General features: G+C 43.7%; 2 protein-coding genes across 2 annotated transcripts in view; one reads left to right on the top strand and one right to left on the bottom strand.

Annotated features, from left to right (window-relative positions):
- Positions 1-1609, top strand: part of LAMB1 (laminin subunit beta 1) — a 58555-nt gene extending 56946 nt beyond the window's left edge. Inside the window, exons 32-33 of the mRNA XM_028745771.2 lie at positions 322-481; positions 860-1609. Coding sequence (XP_028601604.2) covers positions 322-481; positions 860-993 — 294 coding nt within the window. The 3' untranslated portion in view covers positions 994-1609. The remainder of the gene's footprint in view (positions 1-321; positions 482-859) is intronic.
- Positions 1610-2431: 822 nt separating this feature from the next.
- On the bottom strand, positions 2432-19521 carry DLD (dihydrolipoamide dehydrogenase). Its single transcript, XM_028745777.2, has 14 exons — positions 19350-19521; positions 16364-16439; positions 15320-15399; positions 13541-13609; positions 12885-12954; positions 11318-11418; positions 9813-9956; positions 8548-8649; positions 7557-7747; positions 6177-6347; positions 5356-5545; positions 4166-4303; positions 2961-3050; positions 2432-2801 (listed from the first exon to the last, which is right to left on the bottom strand). Exons 1-14 carry the CDS (start codon positions 19386-19388, stop codon positions 2736-2738), a joined length of 1527 nt encoding a protein of 508 aa, XP_028601610.1. The 5' UTR covers positions 19389-19521; the 3' UTR covers positions 2432-2735.
- Between the last annotated feature and the right edge of the window lie 5648 nt (positions 19522-25169).

Genomic DNA, 25169 nt, shown 5'->3' with positions numbered 1-25169 from the left:
CTGCCAATAAGGGAGCAGGACCTTTATTTTCATTTTCAAAGAGTATGGACACTAGTGCATGTATCTTCTACAGCTGTGACCCATTTTTAAAGGCTGGGAACAACAAACCACAGGTTTTTTTCTTCCCATTGGGTAAAGAGAGTAGAAGGGAAGGGATGCTTTGAACGATACTGAAAGAGAGATCCATTTCCATGGGCTCCACTCAGGATGTGTGTGGTCTCTGCTCAGTAGATCCTTGTTAAGAGTGAAAGTAGCATGTCAAAGAATGTGTTCCATTTCTGTGTTCTGAGTAATACTGCCACCTTGTGTCTCAAATCGCAGGTACTGGATAACGATGTGGACGACAAGTATAGGACAGTAGAAAGCTTAATTGCCAAGAAATCAAGCGAGTCTGCAGCTGCCAGGAGGAAAGCAGAGGCACTACAGAATGAAGCTAAAACCCTGCTAGAACAAGCAAACAGCAAACTTCAGCAGCTCAAGGGTAAAGTCCAATATGGAAAATGGGGTTGAATATTTCTTTAGAACTGCCATATGTTCTCAGTTACAGCTGAGCACTCCTTCCCCGCCTCCTAAGCCCATTTCCGCAGCACCGTGACGTAAAACACCATCATCGTCATCATCAAAGACAGCTGTTTCTCCTTTTTATTAGCAGCATCTCACATTCTGTAAAGCCAAATAACTGGGTACAATGGGGTTTGCTTCTTTCCAATTCCACCTTTACTTTGGGCTTTCAAACTACCCAACATGTAGTGTCTGCTGTTGGAATAACCTGACTCTTCTCTCTCTCTCTCTCTCTCTCTCTCTCTCTCTCTCTCTCTCTCTCCCCCCCCCCCCCCCCCCGTTTTTTCTTTCTTTGCAGAATTGGAAAACACATATGAGAAGAATCAAAGAATTCTGGAAGACAAAGCCAAGCAAGTGGTGCAGCTGGAAGAAACAGTCCGCAGCCTCTTGCAGGCCATCAGCCAAAAAGTCGCTGTTTACAGCACTTGCTAGTAACTGATTGGAAAATGGAACCAGGAAAAAAAAAAACCTTTGGAAGGGGAACATGTAAATCCAAAGAGAGAGAAGTCTTAAACTGAAACTGATATACATTCTTTTCATACCTTAAGACCTGATAATTTGACTAAATACCAGCTTTAATATCTTAAAACCAAAGACTTTCTCTTTTACTTAATAAACAGTACTTTTGTAACAAAGCATATGATTCATTTAACCAGTGTTACATTCATTATCCCGAAATGGTATTTTAACCCTTTTAAGTACTCTGATAATAAAATCTTAAGATAGGAAGTTAATTTCAATTTAAAGAGTTCTGCTTAAGAGTTTATGAATGCAGCTCCAGAACTTCCTCTGCTATGTCAACAGATGTTAGGAAAATGAAACGCTTAGTTCATAAAATAAAGCCATAGAGGACCAAACATTTGCAGAATCAGAGTGAGGGAAAAAGATGCCTGAAACAAGACAGAAACGTAATTTATTTCATTATGTTTTGACTGTCACTGTATCAGGTGCTTGCTTGCCTTAGCACTCCCTGCAAGACATGAGTTTTGATATTATGTATTTGTACTCTTTGGAAAACAGTAGAAAATAAAATACCCTTTTTACATTAGCTGAGGTGTCTGCATAAGTTAAAGGGTGTGTGTGAACCCTTAGGACCATAAGATCCCTGAACCAGTGCCATCCAAGAAGCAAATCCTAGTATTAGAGTTTTTTTCTGATCTCCCCCTTGTTTGAACAGATTCATTCCCCCACTATTTCTAACAAAGGAAGTGTTAAGAACGCCACCATATAAATGAGCTGATAATGTACCATGAATTATTTTTATGCAACTCTAGGGATAAGAAAAGTGATCCTCCACCACAATAGAGGTCATGAAATCCAGTATGTGAAGCGCAGGCACAGGGAGAGAAGCAGGGAAACTGCATCATGGATTCAGCTGTGCATACAAGCAGAAAGGAAGGAGACTGCTGCTTGCACCTCATGTCAGAACACTGTGAGAGGACAATGGCGCTAAAGCCAAAAATGTTGGCTTGCTTGTGCAACAGCTTTGTACGAACTCTTCCACTTGCCTTCCACACAGTGTATTTTTTATACCAATTTTTGTTTCTCCAAAAGAACTTGATTTTCTTTCAATAAGTTTCACAAAAACACAGGTGTTTTTCCATTTTAAAAAAAATGTATCGATACAAATGGCTGTTCACAGAGCAAAACCAGCTGTACGCATTTTGTCCTACATATCAAGAAGAGCCAAGACAAAGACTAGCCGTGGTTAAAAAATAACTTTAAAAAGATTGTGATGCGTTGAAACCTATTGCTATCCCTCTCACTGAAATTACCACGACAGCATTGTGCAAAGGTGACAGTGGCATATTTTAAGTATCATGATATTACAGTATCAGTTCCTCAGCAATGACAGAACAGCAACACTGGATAGTATCAACAATTATATTTTGCCCAAGAACATGATGGACTCTTTTTAAGCACGCTACAACCTTAAGCTGTCATTGCTGTAGCTTGTCTTCTGCAGAAACCTAGAATGTACAAACAAGCAAACATACTTAATGTACAGCTGTTGGATGATTTCCCAACCCCAAATCTGTTTAAATAGCTCATGTTGAAAAGAAAAGTTCACTTAGTTAAGTCCCAGAAGTTTTCAAATGACTCAGCTTTTCACAAAGCCTTCTGTCAGTTTTCAAAGGAAAATATGCTTTGTGCGTTAACTGTATCCTTTTGCTTTAGAAATTGATCGCTTTGCCAAATGATGCTGCTAGGTTGGCTTCCCTGAAGGCTTCAGACACAGTCTGTTGAGAACAAAAGAAAGTAATTAGGAAAAGGTAATGGGGGGTCACGAAGAGTCGGACACAACTAAACAACAATGGGGGGGGGGGGACCTTGCAATTATCTGGATCTTCAATTAACCCACAGAGACAAAAATGACTAGACAGCTCACACCAACTTACTGGATGTGCGTGGCAAACTCTGGCAACATCTTCACATGATGCCCCATATTCCATTGCAAGAGCAGCTTCATTAATCATTTCCCCAGCACCCTGGAGGGAGAGAAATTATTATGATGCAAGTAATAAATCTATGAGAAAAAATTAAAAGCAGAGGTACAGAGAACTATAAATAGAGCTCTCTGTATTTTGTGCTTTTAAAAAGATTATCAAAATTTGGTGTCAAATCTGATTTGCGTTAAATGCTTACGGTAAGCAACTATACACCTAGCAAAGGCTTAGGGCTACCAATGAAATCTTCATTAAATTATGCAAGTACTGATTAGAAAAAAAAAACAAGTTTTACATATTATACATGTGCATATTTCATCAGCTGCCATCTTTGAAGAGTTATTACCGTGTGAGAGAAAGCAACTGGGGAACAGCACTTCTAAGATGCCATTGGCTTATATTTGTATGTAATAGTATCATAAATCTGGGTTTGGGTGCCTGTTTGCATGCTTTCAAGCATAGCTTCATAGACATAAGGACTGGAGACATGCTATTTAAAAAAACACCACCCCCATGAAAGTTGAGACGCTCAGGATGTTTAAAGTTGTGCATAAGACTAAGTTATATGCTTTTATCACTGCACACAGAGTGCTCTGAACGCAGTGTGCATGATGGGTTTTTTCATGTTCTGGTTTGCTTTTGTTGTTCTGTTAAAACCTCAGACTGAGAAGCACGGAGTAAGAGAAAAATCATACAACACAAAACTGTGGCCGAGTCCACTGTGCCACAGTTGGTAGTGGCACATGGTAATGGCACAACATGACTGGGGATTTAGGAGCCAGCATGTCAAAAGCCTTAAATCTGCAATCCAAAAAAAATTCAAATTCTGCAGTGGACTAAGTTATGCAAGAAGGCATGTGTTTATTTATTTAAAATGCCCATGAATCCATGATTTGTTGTGGCATTCTTAGGTTATCTTCTTGAATTATGGAAGGAAAAGGTACACAGAACACCAAGAGAAATGTAAGAAGAGCAACTGAGCTGTGGTGAACAAAACAGTCTTGGGGATATAAACACTTTTCTGAAGTCTTACAAGCCACCAGCAAATGCTTAGAGGCCAGAAGTATGCATGGTTGCATATTATGAACTCCTGTCCACCAGAACCAAATACATTCAAGATTCTGAAGCACTACGTGCAGATTCCACATAGTACTCACTGCGCCTAAAATATGCGCTCCCAGCATCCTGTCTGTTGTTTTGTGACTTAGCATCTTCACCAAGCCGTCTGTGTCAGCGTTGGTCTTAGCTCGGCTGTTGGCAGCAAAAGGAAACTTGCCAATCTTGTATTCTACCCCCTAAAAAGCAAAAGACGGTTATGATAAGCTGGACATTATCTCCTGCACCTGGCAGAAAAACTAAAGTATGACTTCTCTGGCAGTTCGCTGCATCTGAGCTCCGAAAGGCCAAGTTAGGGAGGGGATGCTCACATCCTGCTCCACACAAAAGTATTTCCTACATAGAAAACTAGGTGTCCGGGAGATGGTTCTACCCAAACACAAATGTTTTGGGTGGAGATGCATTCAGTCCTGGAGTTGCAACCCTGCCATCAGATGTTGTGCAGCCCAGTTTACATTTCCGTGAGTTCCAAAGAAGACATGACCATTATAGATCCATGTACAGAAATTGCTGCAATTGCTTAAGAATATGGAGTGGGGAGTGGACACTTGATTTAAGGCAGTGGCACTCTCAAAACAGCCCCTTTCTCCAAATTGTTTTCTCCTCACTGAGGCTGCTGTAGCAGAACCTTACAGAAAAGCACTTGCTACTTGGGGACAAAAGGCAGGAAAACTGAAGAGCACTCAGAAGACACGTATGACACCACGTATGTAACATTCAGAACTGCAGCAGCATTGTTTCCAACATCCATGGGGTTCTCACTTCCGCAAGCTTTTAACAGTGGTTTGTTTCTGGGAGCAGGACTAAACGACATTAATAATTCTTTAGTGAAGCTCAAAGCAGTTGAAAGCAAAAAATACCTTCAGGAGTTTGAAAAGTTCTTAAAATTCATGGGTTGTCTGGAGCAAGAGCCTGGGGTTTGGATGATATTCTAAGCCAGCCTTTCTCAACCTGTGGGTCCCCAGATGTTGTTGAACTACAACTCCCATCACCCCTAGCTAGCAAGGCCAGAGCTCAGGGATGACGGCAGTTGTAGTCCAACAACATCTGGGGGCCCACAGGTTGAGAACCACTGTTCTAAGCTAAGCTATGGTTTAGCTCTGGGCAGCAGGACTACTGGGTGAGGAGCAAACTGGCTGAGACATTTGCAGCAAGTACCTGCACAATCATTAAACCAGGGAATAAACACACTGCTCTACTATGAGCGAACAGAAGAAACTACAAATAGTACCTCTTCTTTCAGCTGTTCCTCCGATTTTCCAATCCAGGCAACTTCAGGATGTGTATAAATGACCGAGGGCACACAGTTGTAGTCAATGTGAACTGCACCTCCAGCGATTCCTTCAACACACAAGATACCTTCATCTTCCGCTTTGTGAGCAAGCATCGGTCCAGCAACTACATCGCCAATAGCATAGATGCTGACAAGTAAAGAAAAACAAGCAGATAGACATAAAAACATGCACTGTAACAGCAGCGTTTGACCCATTGTCCTGAATATACATGGAATAGGCTAAAAAAAAAAAAAAAAAAATACAACGAAGAGCCAAATCTCTAATCTAATTTGAAACTTTTCATTTTTTTAAGGTAAATTGACTTTGAGCTACAGTCTTGTTTTACCCCAAAGGTAAATGAAGGCCCAAGGTAAACAGGCTTGTTCTTGTCATCATCTTCTAGCATATATTAATTATGATTGTAGCAAGAGTAACACAAGCCAAAAGAGGAGATTGTAACAATCTGACACAGTATAAATCTTCCTCGACTTAACCAATGCTCCCGTGCTAAACTACAACCAGTTTTTATACCCATCTTGCTAATAATAATAATAATAATAATAATAATAATAATAATAATTTATTATTTGTACCCCGCCCATCTGGCTGGGTTTCCCCAGCCACTCTGGGCGGCTTCCATAGAAACCAAAAAACACTAAAATATCATACATTAAAAACTTCCCTGAATACAACTGAACCTTAAATTTAAACTCAAAATAGCAACTCAGAAAAAAACAATTTCCAACAGCCCAACAACCCATCTGATTACTTCACTTACTTTGGGACTTTGGTTTGGAATCTGTTGTTGATTGGGATTCTTCCCCTATTATCTAGTTCAATACCCACATCTTCCAGGCCAAGATTCTTAGTGAATGGGCGCCGCCCGATACAAACCAGAAGTACGTCACAAGTGATCACTTCTGCCTTGCCACCAGCAGCAGCTTCAATTCTGGGGAGAAAGGAGTAGGAGAGTGCTCATGAATGGAGAAGCAACATACTGCTAATACACCTGCTGTCACTGAATCCTGATCACTCCTTTTTTATCTAACAGTTACGGGTCGTTACACGGATAATATGTCAAGGCCCTGCAAAACTACAGCAAATTATAGTTAAGCCATACTAAATTTACACATTTTTACATTCATGTCACAGTAAGTGACTACAGCAGTTCTCCAACAAACAGCTTAAACAAAAGAAATGTCATAATCATCTCATAACTGTTACAACACCAACATGTCTATAATGAATAGGTGGGATTATCTCTTAAACCCCCCTCTGAATTGTTTCGACTGCGCATTGTCCAGCTCTTTTCTGAATCTTGCCAGCTGTGCCACAAACAATACAATCAAACGGCATAGGAATTTTGTGAAATGCATAGAGTCCACACATCGAGAGAGTAACAAATGCAAGTTTAAACTTTGTGGTTTTTATCCAGCCACTTTAATTCTGAAGGATAAAACATGCAACTCATGTAAGATTTTGAACAGGATGCCAATGCCTATTACATTAGAAACATTTCAATTTGTGCAGTGTAAAAGGCATAAGTAACTGTCATTATCCAAGATTAGCAGCTCCAAGAGGACTTGTCTGTGTTGTATGTTTTTTTAAGCATGAACTAATGGATTACATCACCTATGTCAGCGGTAGCTCTGCAGATGTTGGACTCCCAACATCCATCAACCCCATCCAGCCTAGCCAATGGTCAGCAGGGATACAACCCAGTATATTTGATTCTACAATATACACTTTCCATGCCAATAACTACAGTTCTGTAAACATGTTTCCAGGGATGAAAATATATTTGAAGTAGCCTAAGAACCAGTCTCATATACAGTAATACCTCTGTGAACGTCTGCCTTGTCTAGTGTCCATTCCGGCGAATGTCCGCAGCAAACCCGGAAGTACTGGAACAGGTTACTTCCGGGTTTGCTGCTTGCGCATGAGCAGAAGTGCTAAATCGCACTTCGTGCATGCACAGAAGCACAAACCACTCCACGAACAGACCCCGGCCACAAAACGAGGTACAACTGTATATAGATGCCAGTAATTCCACCACTCCCTTGACCCCAAGTCTGATCTGGGGCTAATTTAGGTTTTATAAAGAGAAGACAACCCATTTCTTTAAGTTACATATTTACATAGTTGCGTACATACTTACGAAACATCAATCTTTCCATCGGGTCTCTTGGTAGCACCGGTAACTTTAGTATTCAGTTTAAATTTAAACCCTTGCTTCTGGAGAATACGCTGGAAGTTCTTAGATATCTCCATATCAATACCCAATCCACCTACATGGCCCAAGAACTCCACAGCTGTCACATCTGCACCGAGACGCTGCCAGACTGAACCCTGCGATGTAAACAAGCCCATTTTTACTTTATTTTTTAAAAATTCATTTGACTAATGGCAACCATGGAAGATTAAACTCCACCAGAAATCTTTAAACAACCCGGGAATGTTTTGTAACCTTTTGCACAACGCCTGCTACACTTTCATGACAATTTCACTGACTGATAAATTTCCTTAACTGGGAACACAATAAACCAGGAATGGGGAACCTGTGATCCTCCAGAGGTTATTGGATTGTAACTCCCATCATCTGAGTCCATTGGCCATGCTAGCTGGGCCTGAAGGGAGTTGGGCGGGGTACAAATAATAAATTACAATTACAACATCTTCTGGAGGGTAACTTCCCCAATAGGTCTTGGAATAACAGCAGAATTTTTTATCGTAATTCAAAGGCTTCCAGTCCTGCAGAAGCCCTACTATATATCAGCCCTGTGCAAATATTCACTAAGCCCCACGTGTTCGATCGTGCAAGCATGCAAGGCTGCAAACCAGAACAGCCTGGAAATAAAGCCTGGATGGCGTGGCACCTCCACGTGCCAGTGGACAGAGAGCGGCTGCCATTTGCACAATTGTTCCCATATGGAAAACTATTTCTGCAATTGCAAGAATCGTAACAGCCGTATAAGCACTGGTTTATTCAACCCATGTTTCCTTAGTACCTTGACTGGTTTGTGTGACTGCCGACATCCCAATAGACCCCTACAGGCAACTGCATGAGGCCCAGAAATATGTTTTCGCATGCCAACTGGGAATACTGACAGACGCTGGAAAAAATTAAAAGGAGGTAGAGCACTTCTTACCAGTTCCACACCAATGACTCCTGCACCAATGACCACCATTTTTTCAGGGACTTGCTTCAAAGAAAGAGCCCCCGTGGATGATACAACCGTATCCTCATCAATCTAAACAAAAGAAAAATAAATTCCCCCAAATATGAGACTTTTGTATAAAAGCATACACTGTGTATAAAATGCCAACATTTTTTTCAAGGTTATATGTAAGACAGCAGCCATACCACCATTAACACACCCAATCTCCTCTGACCTCAGAAGTGAATATCTAACAGCTACCACACCATGGTGTGTTTAGCCTATTTGTATTTGCAAACGGGATTTGTTGCACATTATATATTTGAGCTAGTTTGCATGTTGCAAACACCTCTGGCCACAAGCAAGAAAAGTTTGACCTGGCCTAATTATGGTTCTTCTGAACCTAACCATGGTTTATTTCCGGGCAGCAAACCACCATTTGAAACCATGTTTTGATGCTGGCTTACAAATCTTGGCTTCCTATCAAGTGTGGTTTGCTATTACATTTCAACTTAGGAGCCTGGCTTAATCTTTGTTGTTTCAGTGCATTATTCTTGCCATTCAACTAGTTACATCAGCACAGGACAGAAGCAGCTAGAAAATGAAACCGTTCTCCCGACCAAGCAACTCTTGCTGGTACTTTTCCAGAAATGATCCTCCTCATTCTGGATTGTATACATTAGTCACACAGAGGAGACCCCCTGAATGGAATGGGCAGAACTAACTTGGGCCTTGGCCTTTTAATTTCAATGGACTTAAGTGGATACAACTCTTTGCCTAGCAACAGGCTCCCTTCATCACACAAGCCCTCCGGTCTACCTTTGCTGTAGCTGTGCAAGGTGAAGGGACCTCAGCCTAATTTGCCAGCACATACAACTCAAGTCCTAGCAAACTAGCATGATTCTTACTCCTATGGAAGGTAACATAAATAACACTGGAAACAGAAGCAACAAAGAATACTAATGTTTCTATTTGACATTCCCTGTCGCTGAAAAATTATAACTTGTTACTGCAACATATTAAATGACCAAACAATGGCACCTGAGAGCTATCTGCTGCAGGGGTAGAAAAGGGTTAAGAATTTCTGATCCCAATATAATGTTAGGCATGTATCTGATTGAGGGAAGGAGAGGAGGGAAGATTTCTTGACTCAGGGCATGCCAAGCATAGCTGAAAATGTGGGGGTTTTTTGCAGTCAATCAATGGCAAGTAAACAGTGAGCACACTAGTAAAAAAGTTTAAAAATAAAGTCATACCGTAATTCCCGGGAAAGGTGTTACTTCTGAGCCAGTGGCTATGAGGATGTTCTTTGTATTAATGACCTGAGTGCTGCCGTCATCTTTCGTTGCGGTGACCTGGTTTTTGCCAGTTATTTTTCCAAACCCAGAAACATGTGTCACCTTCAAAAAAGAAAGCTCTTGTTAAACAAAATTAACTAAGAAACATTTCAGGTTGCAGCAATGCTATTCTTTACCTTGTTTAAAAGGAGGTACTGAAATCTGATACACAGAGGCTGATGGATTAAAACACTTTTTTTATTTTTTGTGACACAGGGCAAACATGAGATGTTTCAGTTTTTTATTGTGGCACACACCAGTGTTTTTAATCTAAGCAAACAACTCTTTAAGTTTCCGTGCATTTAATGAGTTCAACTTTATCCTACCAGCATGCAGGTCCCAGTGATTCCCAAGAACACCCAAGAGGAGGCCAGCCAGCCACCTGTTTTTTAAAGTGTGAAGAAAGTACTGTATTTTTCGCCCTATAGGACGCACTTTTTCCCCTCCAAAAATGAAGGGGAAATCTGTGTGCGTCCTATGGGGCGAATACAGGCTTTTGCTGAAGCTTGGAGAGCGAGAGGGGTCGGTGCCCACTGACCTCTCTTGCTCTCCAGGCTTCAGGAAGCTATCCGCAAGCCTGGGGAGCCCGCGGGAGTTCCCACAGGGCTCCCCAGGTTGCGGATAGCAGCCTGCCGCCCGGCGTGCGGGGCGCCCTGAAGCAGAGCGCCCCGCGCGCCGGGCAGACATCAGCCAGCCCCACAAGCTCGGGGGACAGCGAGGAGGTGCAGCACCGCCATCCCGCTGTTCCCTGACCTGGTTTTTTTTGGGGGGGGGAATAAAGGAAATTTCCCCCCCTTTATTTCCCCCCAAAAAAACTAGGTGCGTCCTATGGGACGGAGCGTCCTATGGGACGAAAAATACGGTATATAAATCAGTATCTTCACTTTGAAAGGAAGCTTGGCCTACATATGAAGCAGATTAAATGACTGTCAAGCCTTTAAAGAACAGGGAAAACTGTAAACAGCACACATATTGGTGGGGCTTCCACCTTCAGCAGTTGCTAGTGGATATGCAGCCCATGATATCCTAACCAAGTTAAGAAAACTTCATCCTGTGGTTCTTCGGGGATGTATTTGACCATGTTCAGACTATATTTCTGAGCAAAAGGAGTTAATTATTGCTCTGGCTTCTCTCGCCAAGAACTATCAGTTTAGATTTGAAGATGGGATTAAAACCACTAATCTCCGGGCAATAGCCAATGTTAATCACCCTCAGGCAATATCCATCGATTTCAATGGGTCCACTCCCCGTGTGACTTACTTGGGTATCATCCTCCATGTGATGAATTGCAAATTGGGCTGCCTTCCTGGCAACCACTTATAGAAAAGCGGCAACTTACACCAGCACCAACTTCTAAAGCGACTGAGAAATGGCCAGGAATAGTGCAAGCAGTAAACTGCTTTTGGTTCAGAGTCCAGACGTACCTTGTTCTGTTTAAACAAGTGAGCAATTCCCCCTGTTAAGGCCTTGACTGCACCACTTTTCTGCTCCATCATCTTCTCCAAATTCAATTTGAGTCCTGTAACTATATAAATATGTGCAAACGTAACAAATACTTTATTTTTGTAGACTTGAGCACATAGCAAAGTTCTTACAGTTCTATTCGATGCTTCAGTAAACATCTAGCAAGTTTTATTAACTTAAGACACCAATATCTCCATCCTTCATGTATCTCCATTACTCCCCTGGGTGTACCCTACAATACTGAAGTTGTATCAGAGGATTCCTTTGAGATTTTCCACAAAAGACCCTGCTCTGAGATAAAACGTGGTGGCTGTGGACAAGGACTGGCTCGTGGCTGGGCCCCAGTTCTGCAGATCCTTCCCCAGGAATATTCTCATGGCACCAGAACTGAAAAGTGTGAGGTGCCGTCAAACTCGCACTATATCTTAATTGCTTTTTTATTGATAGACAATTCTGTAACATTTTGGACTTAGTAATTTTAATTTGTTTTAGTTTTCATTTGTTAACTACCTTGAAAGCACTATTAAAAGGGGGGAATACAAATGTCTTGAATAATAAAACAATGTTCAGTCTATTTATCATTTCAATTTATCCATTTAAAAGGTGTCTCTGATTAATCAGGTGTAATACACCAGCACCACTTTTCTTAAATAAAGCCCTCCTCCCCTTTCCTTCACACAGGAGAGCATGCTTCTTCAAAGAAGATGCCTGTAGCAACAAACTTAATCTAAAAATAAAGTCTGCTTCTTGCTTTAAAATCTTATGGTTATTTCTGTGTATTCAAAAGACAGGTTAATACATACTGCATGGCATGGTGACTAAAAGAAAGAGAAGCAGGCCTATAAAATTGGCTTAAATATATATATATTTTCTAATGATTTAAGTTTGCTTAGATCAGAATCAAGACCATAGCCATGGAATGACCTGACTCTTTCAGGTTGCTTCCCTGAATTTTTATTTTCATTTAGAACAAAATTGAAAGGCAGGGCTTCAAAAGCCAAAGAACATTCTGCTTTTTCATGCAGAGGGTGGAAGAACATTGTTTTTTCTCCTACCTGCTCTAAATCAAGCAGTGATTTATCAAATCCCACCCACAGGAGCGGCTTGGGGAACAGAACACAGGGCTTCACCAGGAAGCAAGTGAAAGCCCCGCTGTCCGCAGGGAATGTTAAGCACAATTCTTTCTATCAAAATTTAAGTCTTTTGCCCTTTCCTCTATGGACAAGAGCAATTCACGGACAATATTCTACCCAGTAGTTTAGACCAAAGTAATGTACAGGATTCCAGCTAAGTATTGGCCTGGCTGGCAAGTTTCTGGGTATAGATAATTTTAATTTAATTAACATTATTTAATGCATTGCATCCTGTTAAATATGCAGAGTAGACTCCCTATATTTAGGGCTTTACACTATCTTAAGAGGATGCAGCAGTCTAACTCAATATCCAATCCGGTAAATTATCTCACTATGCACTAGCACAGCAGAACCAGGATATTTGGAATGTCAACAGATGGTATTTCATACTTACCCTCAATTCCTCTGCTAGCAAAGTCTTTTCCATGGGCCAAATGATACAGGTGTGAATTGTTTAGCAAGGCCTGTAACATAAAACAAAATTAAACTAAGCATGTAATTTCCACAGGGGATATTGTAGTAAAAGATGACTGAAGTTCAGGAGTGGCTAACCTGCAGCCTTCCAGATATCGTTGGACTGACTGGGGCTGATGGGAGTTGGAGTCCAACAACATTTGGATGAGCATGGGTTAAGTCACCCTTGCTATAGTATGACATCACTACTATTTATCCTAAGATCTGAATGAAGTAATTTCACATTGGTTATTAATATGTCTTCAGGAAAACACCACCATGTTCAGCACTTGATGCCTGAATGAATGAATGAATGAATGAATGAATGGAAGCTTGAATGGACTACATAAGTTTCCACAAAGAACTTCCTTATCAATTCACGTTATCTCAAAGGGAGTCAGTTCACACAATCAGCTGCTTGTCATGAAGTAATCAAGTGACATAGGTGAATGTGTGAACCAATGCTCCATTAGTGATCAGTTTCACTGATACATCTTTGTAACTTTCATGCAGCTGGACCATGGGTTGGCAAACTAAGGCCAGCGGGCCAGATCAGGCCCAATTGCCTTCAAGGTGAGAACTAAAAACTGTACCTACCTTAGAAGGTATGCACCCAACATTCAAACAAGTCCCTCCTAGTGTTGCATTCTTCTCCACACAGACAGTCTAAGAATTAAAAGGAAAATGAATTTTCATAAAACAGTCTCCCCTCCGTAGATCAGATAGGCCACAATGGGTTCCTACACTTTTATTTTCAAACAATTCATTCTTTTTTCTTTCTTTTTTAAGAACACTCCTATAAGCATTTTTTCTAATGGCAAAACGTTCATCTTGTTAGACAGCTCCCATCGTTCCTAACCAAGGGATATTCTGACCAGGCCAGGGCTGATCAGAGTTGGATTGCAACAACATCTAGCGAGTCATAAGTTCTCCATCACTGCTAGAGAGAAACAGAGCATCACAGATCTCCTGAAGAAATGTCTGATATAACCTGATCTGCTTCGAAGACACCATTATTGTCTACTACATAATAAAAGCCACATCTCTATATGAAAGAGACAGACTGATTAAGAGTTTATTCTTAAAGCTTTAACAGTGGTACCTCAGGTTACATACGCTTCAGGTTACAGACTCCACTGACCCAGAAATAGTGCTTCAGGTTAAGAACTTTGCTTCAGGGTGAGAACAGAAATCGTGCTCCGGCGTTGCGGCAGCAGCGGGAGGCCCCATTAGCTAAAGTGGAGCTTCAGGTTAAGAACAGTTTCAGGTTAAGTATGGACCTCCGGAACGAATTAAGTACTTAACCCGAGGTACCACTGTATTTCAAAATGAGCCTGCTATAATGTGTATTCTCTATTTATTAGATGTATGGTGCTGTGGGTAAAAGCCTCAGCGCCTAGGGTTTGCCGATCGAAAGGTCGGCGGTTCGAATCCCCGCGGCGGGGTGCGCTCCCGTTGTTCGGTCCCAGCGCCTGCCAACCTAGCAGTTCGAAAGCACCTTCGAGTGCAAGTAGATAAATAGGGACCGCTTACTAGTGGGAAGGTAAACGGCGTTTCCGTGTGCTGTGCTGGCTCACCAGATGCAGCTTTGTCACGCTGGCCACGTGACCCAGAAGTGTCTCCGGACAGCGCTGGCCCCCGGCCTCTTGAGTGAGATGAGCGCACAACCCTAGAGTCTGTCAAGACTGGCCCGTACGGGCAGGGGTACCTTTACCTTTATCTGGCATATTTAGCCTCCTCCTATCTGTGCCAAGTGAAGCCTGCACATTACCTTTCCAATGTGATGCAGCTTTTGTTCAACAAACAACTCTTTCCCCCAAGTTTGTATAGCAGGTTCTTTAGACTGCAGGCAATTCAGAAGAACACAAGGGATCCGGCTGGATCAGGCAAATGTCCCATCTAGTTGAGCTTTCTCACAGTGGCCAACCAGATGATGATAGGAAACCCGTAAGACCCAAAAGCGCTCTCCCCCTTCCAGTTTCCAGTAACTGGTATTCAAAAGCATACTGATTCTAACAGGCAGAGCATAGCCATCATGTTTATTAGCCACTGATAGTCTTGCCTTCAATGAAATTGCCTAATCCAGGCATAAGCAAATTCAGCCCTCCAGACATTTCGGGACTACAACTCCCATCATCCCTAGCTAACAGGACCAGTGGTCAGGGATGATGGGAGCTGTAGTCCCAAAACATCTGGAGGACCAGGTTTGCCCATGCCTGGAATCCTCTTTTAAAGCCATCCAATTTGCATCTTCAAGGTACAGACAGCCAAGCTACAAATGGTCGTCTTCCTTTTGACATAATTGCAAGAACCACAACTGCAAGATTATCTGCACCACGGCTACATTATGTGATTCTTCTCATCCTGTTTCCTTACCTTAAAGCCAAGTTGAGCAGCTTTGATTGCTGCAACATACCCTCCAGGGCCAGATCCAATGACAGTAACATCGGCATCAACTGACAGAAAAAGATGTCAGATGTTTATAAGATGTGGAAGATGTAAGAAAATATTTTACATTTAAAAATTTTCCAGTCAAATATTTCACGGACAGAAAAAGAGAAGCAGATTCACTGAAATCGACAGACATGATTAAGTCCATTTTTTTCAGCGGGTCTGCCCAGAGTATCTTTCTTGGATACAATCCCTCTACCTATTCTTTAAAATGAGAAGAAAGCAAGCAATGCAATTCTTTCCATTTAAAAAGAAGAAAGTTTCTGAACATGTACAAGTGCTGCATTAATTTTGATTGGAATGCAATCAAAGTCCATTTGCATGTGTTCCAATGCAATTAATTGCACATACTTAAGAGATGTATGAGGACATTTACATTATTACATATTTATTAAAATGATTTATATACTGACTTAAAACCAGAAGTTACCAAGACAGTGTACAACATAATAATGCAAGATAGTCCACTAAAAGATATTTCAGTAAAAAAAAGCCTACAGGAACAATAACAACTGATACAACAATCCAAGTAAGCAATCTAACCGATCAGTCTTCCATGGCTACAGAATTGTTATTTATCATCATCTTTTTTATTATAGCTAATATCACAAAAATACAACGGTAAGCTTGAGGTATTGTAACACAATGTTTGTGGTATCTCAGCTGTATTTTCCTTTTAAATACATGGAAAAGGAGCTTGATTCTTTTCAGTCACTACTTCCATGTATCTTGAATGAAAACAATTCCCCCTCCCCTTTTCTGGAATCTGCATTGCTACCACAAAAAATGTGGAGAAGCAATCTTCATGTGTTGGTCAGGCAATGATGCAACTTTTCACAACGTAGTAACATCTTAATAATCCTGAGGAACATCACATAGGCAGAAATGGTGAAACAATGACCCAAAATATTTAAATGTACAGTTTGATGTGACTTTTGAATGTAATGTTTAAAGTTACATAATATTTACCTTGGTCAGCATAGGTTCTTAAAGGCACTACAGAAATGCCTTGTAAGCCAGGCTGGATCCGGTTAAAATGGCTTCTCTGATTTGAAAAACAAGAATAAATTTATGTTCTCCGATAAGGATAGTGTATATATTAAAAAAACACACAAATTGTTACTCACAGGATTAACTAAACTCATTAAAATTCAACATTCATTTTAAAACCTTCACTTGTATTCCCACTTTAGTTCCTAAGGAGACATATTTTCTGTGGGTCATTTTCTTCTTCAGATCCTCAATATCTGTATTTATCATTTGAAACAACTAGGGTGGGGTGGAAATTATCACAGTGTATTGGTAAAAACCCTGCCTCACTTGTGTGATTTCTGCACACTGAGCAACACTTTTGTTTACTATGCATCATTAGCTGCTGGAGTTAGAAAAATAAATGTTGGGAAAGTTCCACAGAAATCTATTTTAATGAGCACCTATTCTGAACATTGCCTTTCACTGCTGATAGGAAGTGGCAAAGTCTATGTACAGATAAATCCACAAGTCAACACTTCCTCACTTCTTTTTGACCTCTGACTTATTAGAAATACAAAGACTGACAACTTTTGAACACTAAAGGTCTCTGTGGAGAATGCAAAAGGCCTCGCAGACCGCCTGGCATCTCTTATCATAAGGTGATACTCTCTAGTGCAGAACAGCTAACAAAATATGTCCTTTACTTCAGAATACGACAGAAGAAGAGCCCCTTCTTTTTGAATTCTCCTCCTGGAAAAGTCAAAGGAATAAGCCTCTCTACCAGGCTCAGACGCAGAAGCCATAAAAAGAAACAAGTAATGCAAAGTAGAATTAAGTAGATCAAAGGATTGCCAAGTCAAAGGGGGCTTCTTGTCTGTTTTTTAAAGAGATGGTAATAATAAATTTGCAGGAAGCTGCTGCAACCCCCCCTTACCAGCCCATGTTTCTTGCTTAGGTTTGCTGCAACCACATACAAAGATGCCAAGCCCATTCACCACCCACCAGTGCAGGCAGCATGGCTTGGTGGTCAAAACAGTAGCAGAGTCCTCCTTGCCTCTCTCAGACTACCCTGACACCTTCTCCTCCGCTAAGGGGGAACTTAAAACCCACCCCAGCAGAGAGAAGCAGCAGCATATACCGTATTTTTCACTCTGTAAGACACACTTTTTTCCTCTTAAAAACTAAGGGGAAATGTCTGTGCGTCTTACGGAGCGATTGTGTGGTCCCTGGAGCTAAATTGCCAGAGTGCGGCACGCTCCTGAGCTGCTCTTTGGGGCTGGCGGGGAAACCCGGGTTTCCCCCGACAGCACTCCCTCTAGCTGTTCTAGCCTCTGCCTTAGCGGCACAAAGCCTCCGCAGGGCAGCCTTCATCCCACTGCCCTGCGGAGGCTTTGTGCGGCTATCCCTGGCTTTTGCGGGAGGTGGGTCCCCAAGAGCCACGCTCCCTTTAAAGAGAGGTGGAGGTGGGGGGAAAGCCAGGAGGCTTGCTTTTGCTGAAGCCAGGAGGGCAAGAGGGATCGGTGTGCACCGATCCCACTTGCTCTCCTAGCTTCAGGGATAGCCCCGCAAAGCCTCCTGAGCGAAGAGGGAGGAGCGCTCCCTCTTAGCTCTGGATACTTTGCGTTGCTTTCTTATTTCTTGTTTTCCTCCCCTAAAAACTAGGTGCGTCTTATGGTCCGGTGCGTCTAAGGGAGCGAAAAATACGGTATACTGCAGCCTACACGAGATGCAAGGTGCAATACACCTGCTGGGATAGCTCAATTCCAACGCTGCAATTCTTTGAAATGGCCACCACAGCACTAACAGCTGTTGGGCTTTTGAAGTTTTGTGGCCTTATTCCCTCTGGCCTGTCCCAAAGCTCCATGTGCATAACAAGCCGGAGCGGACAGCTTCATCTTCTTGTTGAAATCCATCTGTCTCGGGAGGCAATTGAGTTGTGCGTCTTTGGGGGTGAAATCAAACTGTTGGGACAGTTGCAGCGTTTTGTTGCCGCTCTGGAGCAGATGACATCGTACAGTTGTTGTTGTTGTTGTGCTGCTGCAGCAGCAATAAAAACTTCATAGCGGCGAATAAAACTTCACATTGGTGCCCCAATAAAACAGCTAGCGCTGTTTGCAAAGCTAAGCAGCGTCCAGTATGGTTTCAAACTGGATTTTTTTGGGGGGGGGGCCTGCAAGTTGAGAATCCTACATTGCAGAGAATTGGATTTAGATGACTCTCCGGATCCCTTGCAACTCTACAATTCCATGATAAAGGAACACACAAAAATTATCTTACACCAAACAGTGTTTGGCCTGGGATGGCTAAATTGGTAGAGCAAGTGATGCTTCAACTCAGGGCAGTGGGTTCGAGTCCCACGTTGGGCAAAAGATTCCTGTAGCGCAGGGGGTTGGACTAGATGCCAGGCCCTTTTAAAATGTGGCTCTTTGTGGGGTGTTACTGGGTTGTTGTTTTTATTTTGATTGTATCTGTTGTGGCTTTATATGTTGACCTTGTTCTGTGAGCCGCCCTGAGACCTTCGGGTAGAGGGCGGTATATAAATTCACTGAATAAAATAAAAATAGATGACCCCCGTGGTCCCTTTTCCAACTCCGCAATTCAGACCATACGGGCTGATCACCGCCTAAAGCACAGCTCTTTCTTCGGCCTTGGGGCGCCCCACGGCGCCGCACTACGACCCCTGGCCCACCGGCCCCGACGGGACTCCCAAGGGGGGAGCACAGCGGCCTCCTGGGCGGGCGGCCGATTCCCCCTCACAGCCGCGACCCGGAGCGGCTTCCCGCCGGCGAAGCAGGTGCTCCGCCTCGGAGCTTCCCCTGTTGAACAGCTGCCTGCCAGAGGCGCCAAGACCCGACCGGGCCCAAGGTCGGAGCGCGGCCTCGCCGGGGCGTCGCCTCAGCTCCCGCCCGCCCTCTCGCCCCGAGGCTGAGGCAGCGGTGAGGCCCGCCGCTCCTCGCTTCCCCGCCCGCCTCCGGGCCGCTACCTGGGCGAGAGCGCAGTAGACGCGGCTCCAGCTCTGCATGTCGGCCTCGTTCGGGCAGCGTCGCTGCCGCCTCAGCGCCAAGCACCTTCAAGGTTCGCCCTTCTCCGCCCGGCGCTCTCCGAGGCGGCTGCGGCGACGAGTCGCGCAGGCGCGCGGCGGGGAAGCGAAGCCGGCCTCCGCGCGAATGCCAGGTCTCGGAAAAGGGCACGCTCCCCCCCCCCCCAGCGGAGGAAATCTCCTAGCGCAGCAGAAGCCCGCGCAGGCGCAGGAGGGGGACGTGAAGCCTCGCGCAGACTGCAAGTCCCGGAAAAGGGCACGCAGCGTACCCAACCCACCCCCTGGCGGAGGAGGTCTCTAAGCGCAGGCGCGCGGCGGAGAAGCGTAGCCGGCCACTCGCGAACGCCAGGTCCCGGAAAAGGGCACGCAGCGTGCCCCACCCTCCTAGCAGAGGAGGACGCGTAGCGCGGTTCGCGCAGGCGCACAAGGGGAATGTGAAGCCGGCTCCGCCCAAAGGGCAGCCCCCGCGGAGATTAGGCGCCTGGGATGCTGAGTGGGCCTTGCGCCTCCGAGGGTCCCAGGGAGCGCCTGGGAAGGGACTATGTGGTTTAAGCGCGCGGCTCTGCACTTACATTTCAAGACGGATAGCCGTGTTAGCTTGTTGGCAGCGGGAAGAAAACAAAAGCGAGTCGAGGTTAACACATGTATTAGTCACTTGCGCCCAGCAGCAGGAAACAAGCTAGGGTCCCTGGGCAATTAAGATACTAATTAAAATCTGCTGTGGTTTCAAGGCTGCAACCTTCAGGAATATTGCACTTACTGTGCGAGTAATAACTTCCTAGTAAACACAGCTGCCAATGATTAACTGACCACTTAAGATATGAGGGGAAACACATCAAACACTGTACTCCCAATTCATAGTCAAATACCTGAATAAAGAGAAATATTTTAGCCTGGCAGCTTAAAGCAAACAATGATGGTATCAGGCATACTGGGGAGAGCATCGCACAAATGGAAAGCCATCTCTGAGGCGGCCCATTCTCATGTTGCCACCCTCTGCACCTCCCTTAGAGAAGGCACACTGAGAAATACCTCTGATAACAAACAGAGGCTGGATCTACATTGATCTGATGAACTTTTTTTAAAAAAAAGTTTTATAAAGTTTAAAAGGAGTCTCCCATTGTCGTTGGCTCACTGCAGAGCTGTCTGATGTCACATTTTAATAACGCATTTATAATGTTTTAAATGACGAGTGTGGATTAGTCCACAGCGTCCAAGTAGGTTCGTACGAGGAAAGGCAGCCCTTGCGGGATTGAGGTCCTGAACATTAAGCTTTGTAGGTTAAAATTAACACATCAAACTGAGAGCAGAAACTAAAGGATAAGCAGACGTCATATCATAGTGTATTACCAACCACACACGTCAAAACTCCAAGTGAACCACTCTGTATAAAAAGCAAGGGGGTTAAAATTATCATGAATACAACAAATGTGATTTTGTAAGAGACCTCAAAATATCCGTCTTTTCATACATGGGGGAACTCTCCTCAAAGAGCGAAATAGATTTTCCGGTACTCATCTTTTAGTTATCTCAACATGACAGAGTCTTCCATAAGGTGGCAGCATATGCCAATTTGCAATATTCTTACTATTCCCTTCCTCAGCTTTTAATAGCCAGAGACAAATTAGAATGCTGTGATTTAGTAGTCGGCAGGATATAAGGAAAAATACATAGGGATGGCAACCCTTTTGATTCCAGTAGTTCGTGAAGACACTTTATTAATCAAGAATTAATCCTGACTCAGTTCTGGCATAAGGCTTTATAGGTTAAAACCAGTACTATAGGTTAAAACCAGTACAGTTATACAAGAATCAATGCTATGCATTCAGATCGCCTCACCCCAGTCAGCAATTTCACCACTCAATTCTACACTACCGACCTTGAATAGGATATGGTATAACTCAACACCAAAACCCAGCGTACCACCCGAGAGAGAGAGAGACTGCTAGTCTCCATGAGACTATATTTCCTTAGCCCCACATCATGCACAGTCAATGCTCCCAAGGACGAACTTTGGCAATAGGAAACAAGAGAGAAAAGGCTCTTTACACAGAACAGCCTGGCTTCACGATGTACGTGGCCCGAGTTCACATTGCTAACACTTTTCTGTTTAGAACCCTAATAAGTGCTTTGCCTTGAGACCCCAGAGACAAACTAAACAGTTATTTGTGCCCACTGTCAGGTCTATCCCTTGGTGGCTCCCCAAATAGGGCTGGCTCCTCGCTTGACTGGTGGTGATGTAGCACTTCAGATATCCGGTGACACAGAGGTGGACTGTTCCCTAGACAACCCACTTGGTCCTTGCCCAGAATCCAAATCTTCGCTGCTCAAGCTGCCAGGGCCTTTCCCAGGATCAGGCTCCTCTCACAGTTCCTGATCCATGCACCCCAGCATGCTAGGACCTTCCCCTGGGTTGGACTCCAACTCCCCAAGCTCCTCCATTCCTTGTCTTCTGACCACATCTCTATGGGGCTCCATACAGATTTCAAACATGCCTCTCAGAATGCTTTTGAGTCTCTTCTGTGCTACTGGAATGCACACATGGAAGATGGAAATGCAGTTTTAAAGGCCGTTGTAGTAGGTGTCTTAATTCTATCAGATAACCAGGCACGAATGTTGATTTTTCAACTGCATCGCATACTCCCATTTCTCTGTTTTCTGTCACTATGTGTATTCTAACTGAAGCACATTTAGAGCTGTGTATACTTAGGGATGACTCCCCCCCCCCCCCATGTTTTCCCCCTTTCCTTCCTGCAGAGAAGTGCAGACGAAATCCATGTTCAGCTTCGCCATGGCAGATTTCCTTCACCTTTCCTCTTCTTCTCTGCTGCCTATTAAAACCGACCCAGCTGTCAGAACTTCGTTCATCCCCTTTCCCATTCTGCTACCGGTATTCCAAGGAGGTGGGTCGGTTGCGGGTTGGGGTTTTTCTTCAAAACAGCATGTGGATCAGTTGTGGCTTAGCGTTTCCTTCAAAACAGCATGTACAAGTGTGTCTGGCAATTGTGCATCAAAAGGCACTGCTGAGGCTGATAAGGTTTTCCAATCTCCTTGTGAGTTTTCCTGGAAAGCCACATTTAGGTGAGGGGCACAGTTAGGAAATGCAGTCGGTCAGGTTGAGCAGATACTTGTGAGGTTGCATCAAAGTAATATGGGCCAACATCCAGTTGGGTAGGTGGGGGAGGACTTTTTATTTAAATTGGGAGGGGGGGTCCCTACGTTAGCTGGAGGAGAGCATGGTGACATTTAAAGTGGCCAAAGCGTCATGGTAAGCTCTGAATGGTAGTAATCCAGATTCCCAAGCGATCGCTGAAATGTTTTCAAATGCACCTGTGATTTTTGGATCAAGCATCCTCTTACATCATCATCATCAATCCTTTTATTGGCATCACAACCATATGTCAGGAGTGCTCTGATGATGTTTCCTGCTTGGCAGGGGGTTGGACTCGATGGCCCTTGTGGTCTATTCCAACTCTATGATTCTATGATTCTATGACATACAAACATCCAAAACAAATCAATACAGAATTACCACTTCCCCAGTGGCACAAAACACAAAACATTTGCTAAAAGAAAGGAGGCAGAGCAGTCTATCATCACATCTCTTGGTCTCCAGGGAGATCAGATGTCTGCAGTGTATTTCGACAACAAAAAACCAAATAGAGATAACTTGGTGAGCTCCTGATCATTCCCCAGTAATAGAAAATGTATGACCTCTGACTCTGGTTTCCATTTGGGGATACAGAGTTGATCTAGAAATTGCTGACAGAGATCAGAATATTGTTTACAATTAAGAACCATGTGTATAAGGGTTTCCACCAGGTGGTCTTCATATGGGCAAGTTCTTTCTCCTTCCACCCTGACTGAGAACCTTCCCCAAAGGAGGTTTGATGGATTTGAATTAAACCTGGCCAGCGAAAATGCCCTTCTTTCTTGAGGGTTAAGCAGAAATTCAAGGTAATTGTGGTTAGTTTCATGTGCCCAAGAAAGTTGAAAATAAAGAGGGGAACATGTTTTCTCTGCTGCTGCTGCTGCTGCTGCTGTTAGTTCTTGGCGTTCAATATCCCACAACCTAGTTTTTATTATAGCCTTGGCAGATGGTAGGGACATCGGTCACAAAAGTTCCACTGATAGCCTGAGTTGCTGTACCTTCTTGTTAAACTGTTGTAGCCCTGGGGAAAGAAAGGGGTCTGACAAGACTTTGCTGAGGAGAGGATCTTTGTCTAATGTGAGGTAGATGTTTAACCAGCATAGAAGAAATCTCGCCTGGCGACAGTTTCTGCCTTGTGTTGACCTCCCTCTAGACACAAGGCTGCATAGGGTACACAGCATGGGACAGTAAAAATCTTGAAGAGGAAAACTGCCTGCACTCGTTCTACGAACTGGGTAAACCCTGGCAGCCAGACTGGAATACCATAGAGTAATTGAGCTATAACTTTGGCATTGAAGACCTTGAGGGCAGGGGGATATGTGAATTACCTCTTGTTATGAAAAAACGCATTATGGCCTGCATAGACATCTTACCGGCATTCACCGCCGTTGCACAGTGTGTGAACCAGAGAAGCCTATGATGGAATGTAATTCCCAGATAGTTGAATTTGAATTTCCCACCAAAGACCCAGCTATAGCTCTTGCGTGAATTCCCCAAAACCATTATTTTGCTTTTGTCAAAGTTCATGCACAATTTCATTCTGGACAGATAGTCAATACAGGAGTTTAATTGCTTTAAACCAATTCTTCTCTGTGAAAGCAAAATCATATCATCTGCGTATAGGAGGATGAGAATGCTCAATGCATTGAGTTTTGGTCCAGTGCTGAGTCAGACTTTATGATGCCGAATCACTGCTGTTGAGTCATAAACATACCTTTCATAGAGCAGTGCATACAGGATTTTAGTGCAACAACAGTGGGAACGGTATGGATATAAATGACTTTTCAACTCTGCTGCTCCTAAATTAGATTTTAAGAGCTAGCTCTCCTGGTATAATTCCACTTCCATCCTTCTGCGTAGCCTCAGGTTTATAATTCGTTCCACCACGGATACACACCCATCCTTGAGTGGTTTGTGTAGGCCAAATTGGCATGTAAGAGTAGAGGCTGAGTTGACCTGTGCAAATAGTGGCATGCGCTGATGAAATGTTTGTGCAATTGCTTCAGCCACTTTACAGATTCACCTACATTTACAAACACCATTATTCAACCCACCTTTGGGCACCCTTCGTAGGTGAAGACTCAAACTACCTACATGAGAGCCAGTGTGGTGTAGTGGTTAAGAGCAATAGACTCGTAATCTGGGGAACCGGGTTCGCGTCTCCGCTCCTCCACATGCAGCTGCTGGGTGACCTTGGGCTAGTCACACTTCTTTGAAGTCTCTCAGCCCCACTCACCTCACAGAGTGTTTATTGTGGGGGTGGAAGGGAAAGGAGAATGTTAGCAGCTTTGAGACTCCTTTGGGTGGTGATAAAGCGGGATATCAAATCCAAACTCTTCTTCTTCTACATGTAATTGTAGCCCACAGCCCCTTTAGAGGACAAACATCCAGGGCCGTCTTAAAAATATCCGGTGCTATGGTGCAAAGATCCCTCTGTCGTCGTCCCCCTTCCCACAGTTGTCGACCTTTTTTTAGGGCTGGAGGAAGCGGGCAGTGGCTGGAAGAGGCGCAGGCTGGACGCAGCACCTCCCGGCTCAGCTGGTCGCTTCGTGCCACAGTGGCCATGGCAGGCAGCACGCCGAGCAAGGCGCACCACAGAATTCGGTGCCTGC

The sequence above is a fragment of the Podarcis muralis genome, chromosome 10 (assembly GCF_964188315.1).
Source record: "Podarcis muralis chromosome 10, rPodMur119.hap1.1, whole genome shotgun sequence".
NCBI lineage: Eukaryota > Metazoa > Chordata > Lepidosauria > Squamata > Lacertidae > Podarcis > Podarcis muralis.
This window is presented reverse-complemented; position numbering and strand designations above follow the sequence as displayed.

What these genes read in the sequence shown, in the direction of transcription:
- DLD (XM_028745777.2), bottom strand. Translation starts at nt 19,388, where the DNA reads ATGCAGAGCTGGAGCCGCGTCTACTGCGCTCTCGCCCAG. An exon ending in TGCTAGCAGAGGAATTGAGG is followed by an intron (nt 11,419 to 12,884) that starts GTAAGTATGAAA and finishes ATATTTATATAG; the next exon opens with TTACAGGACTCAAATTGAAT. An exon ending in CACCTTTCCCGGGAATTACG is followed by an intron (nt 8,650 to 9,812) that starts GTATGACTTTAT and finishes TCTTTTGTTTAG; the next exon opens with ATTGATGAGGATACGGTTGT.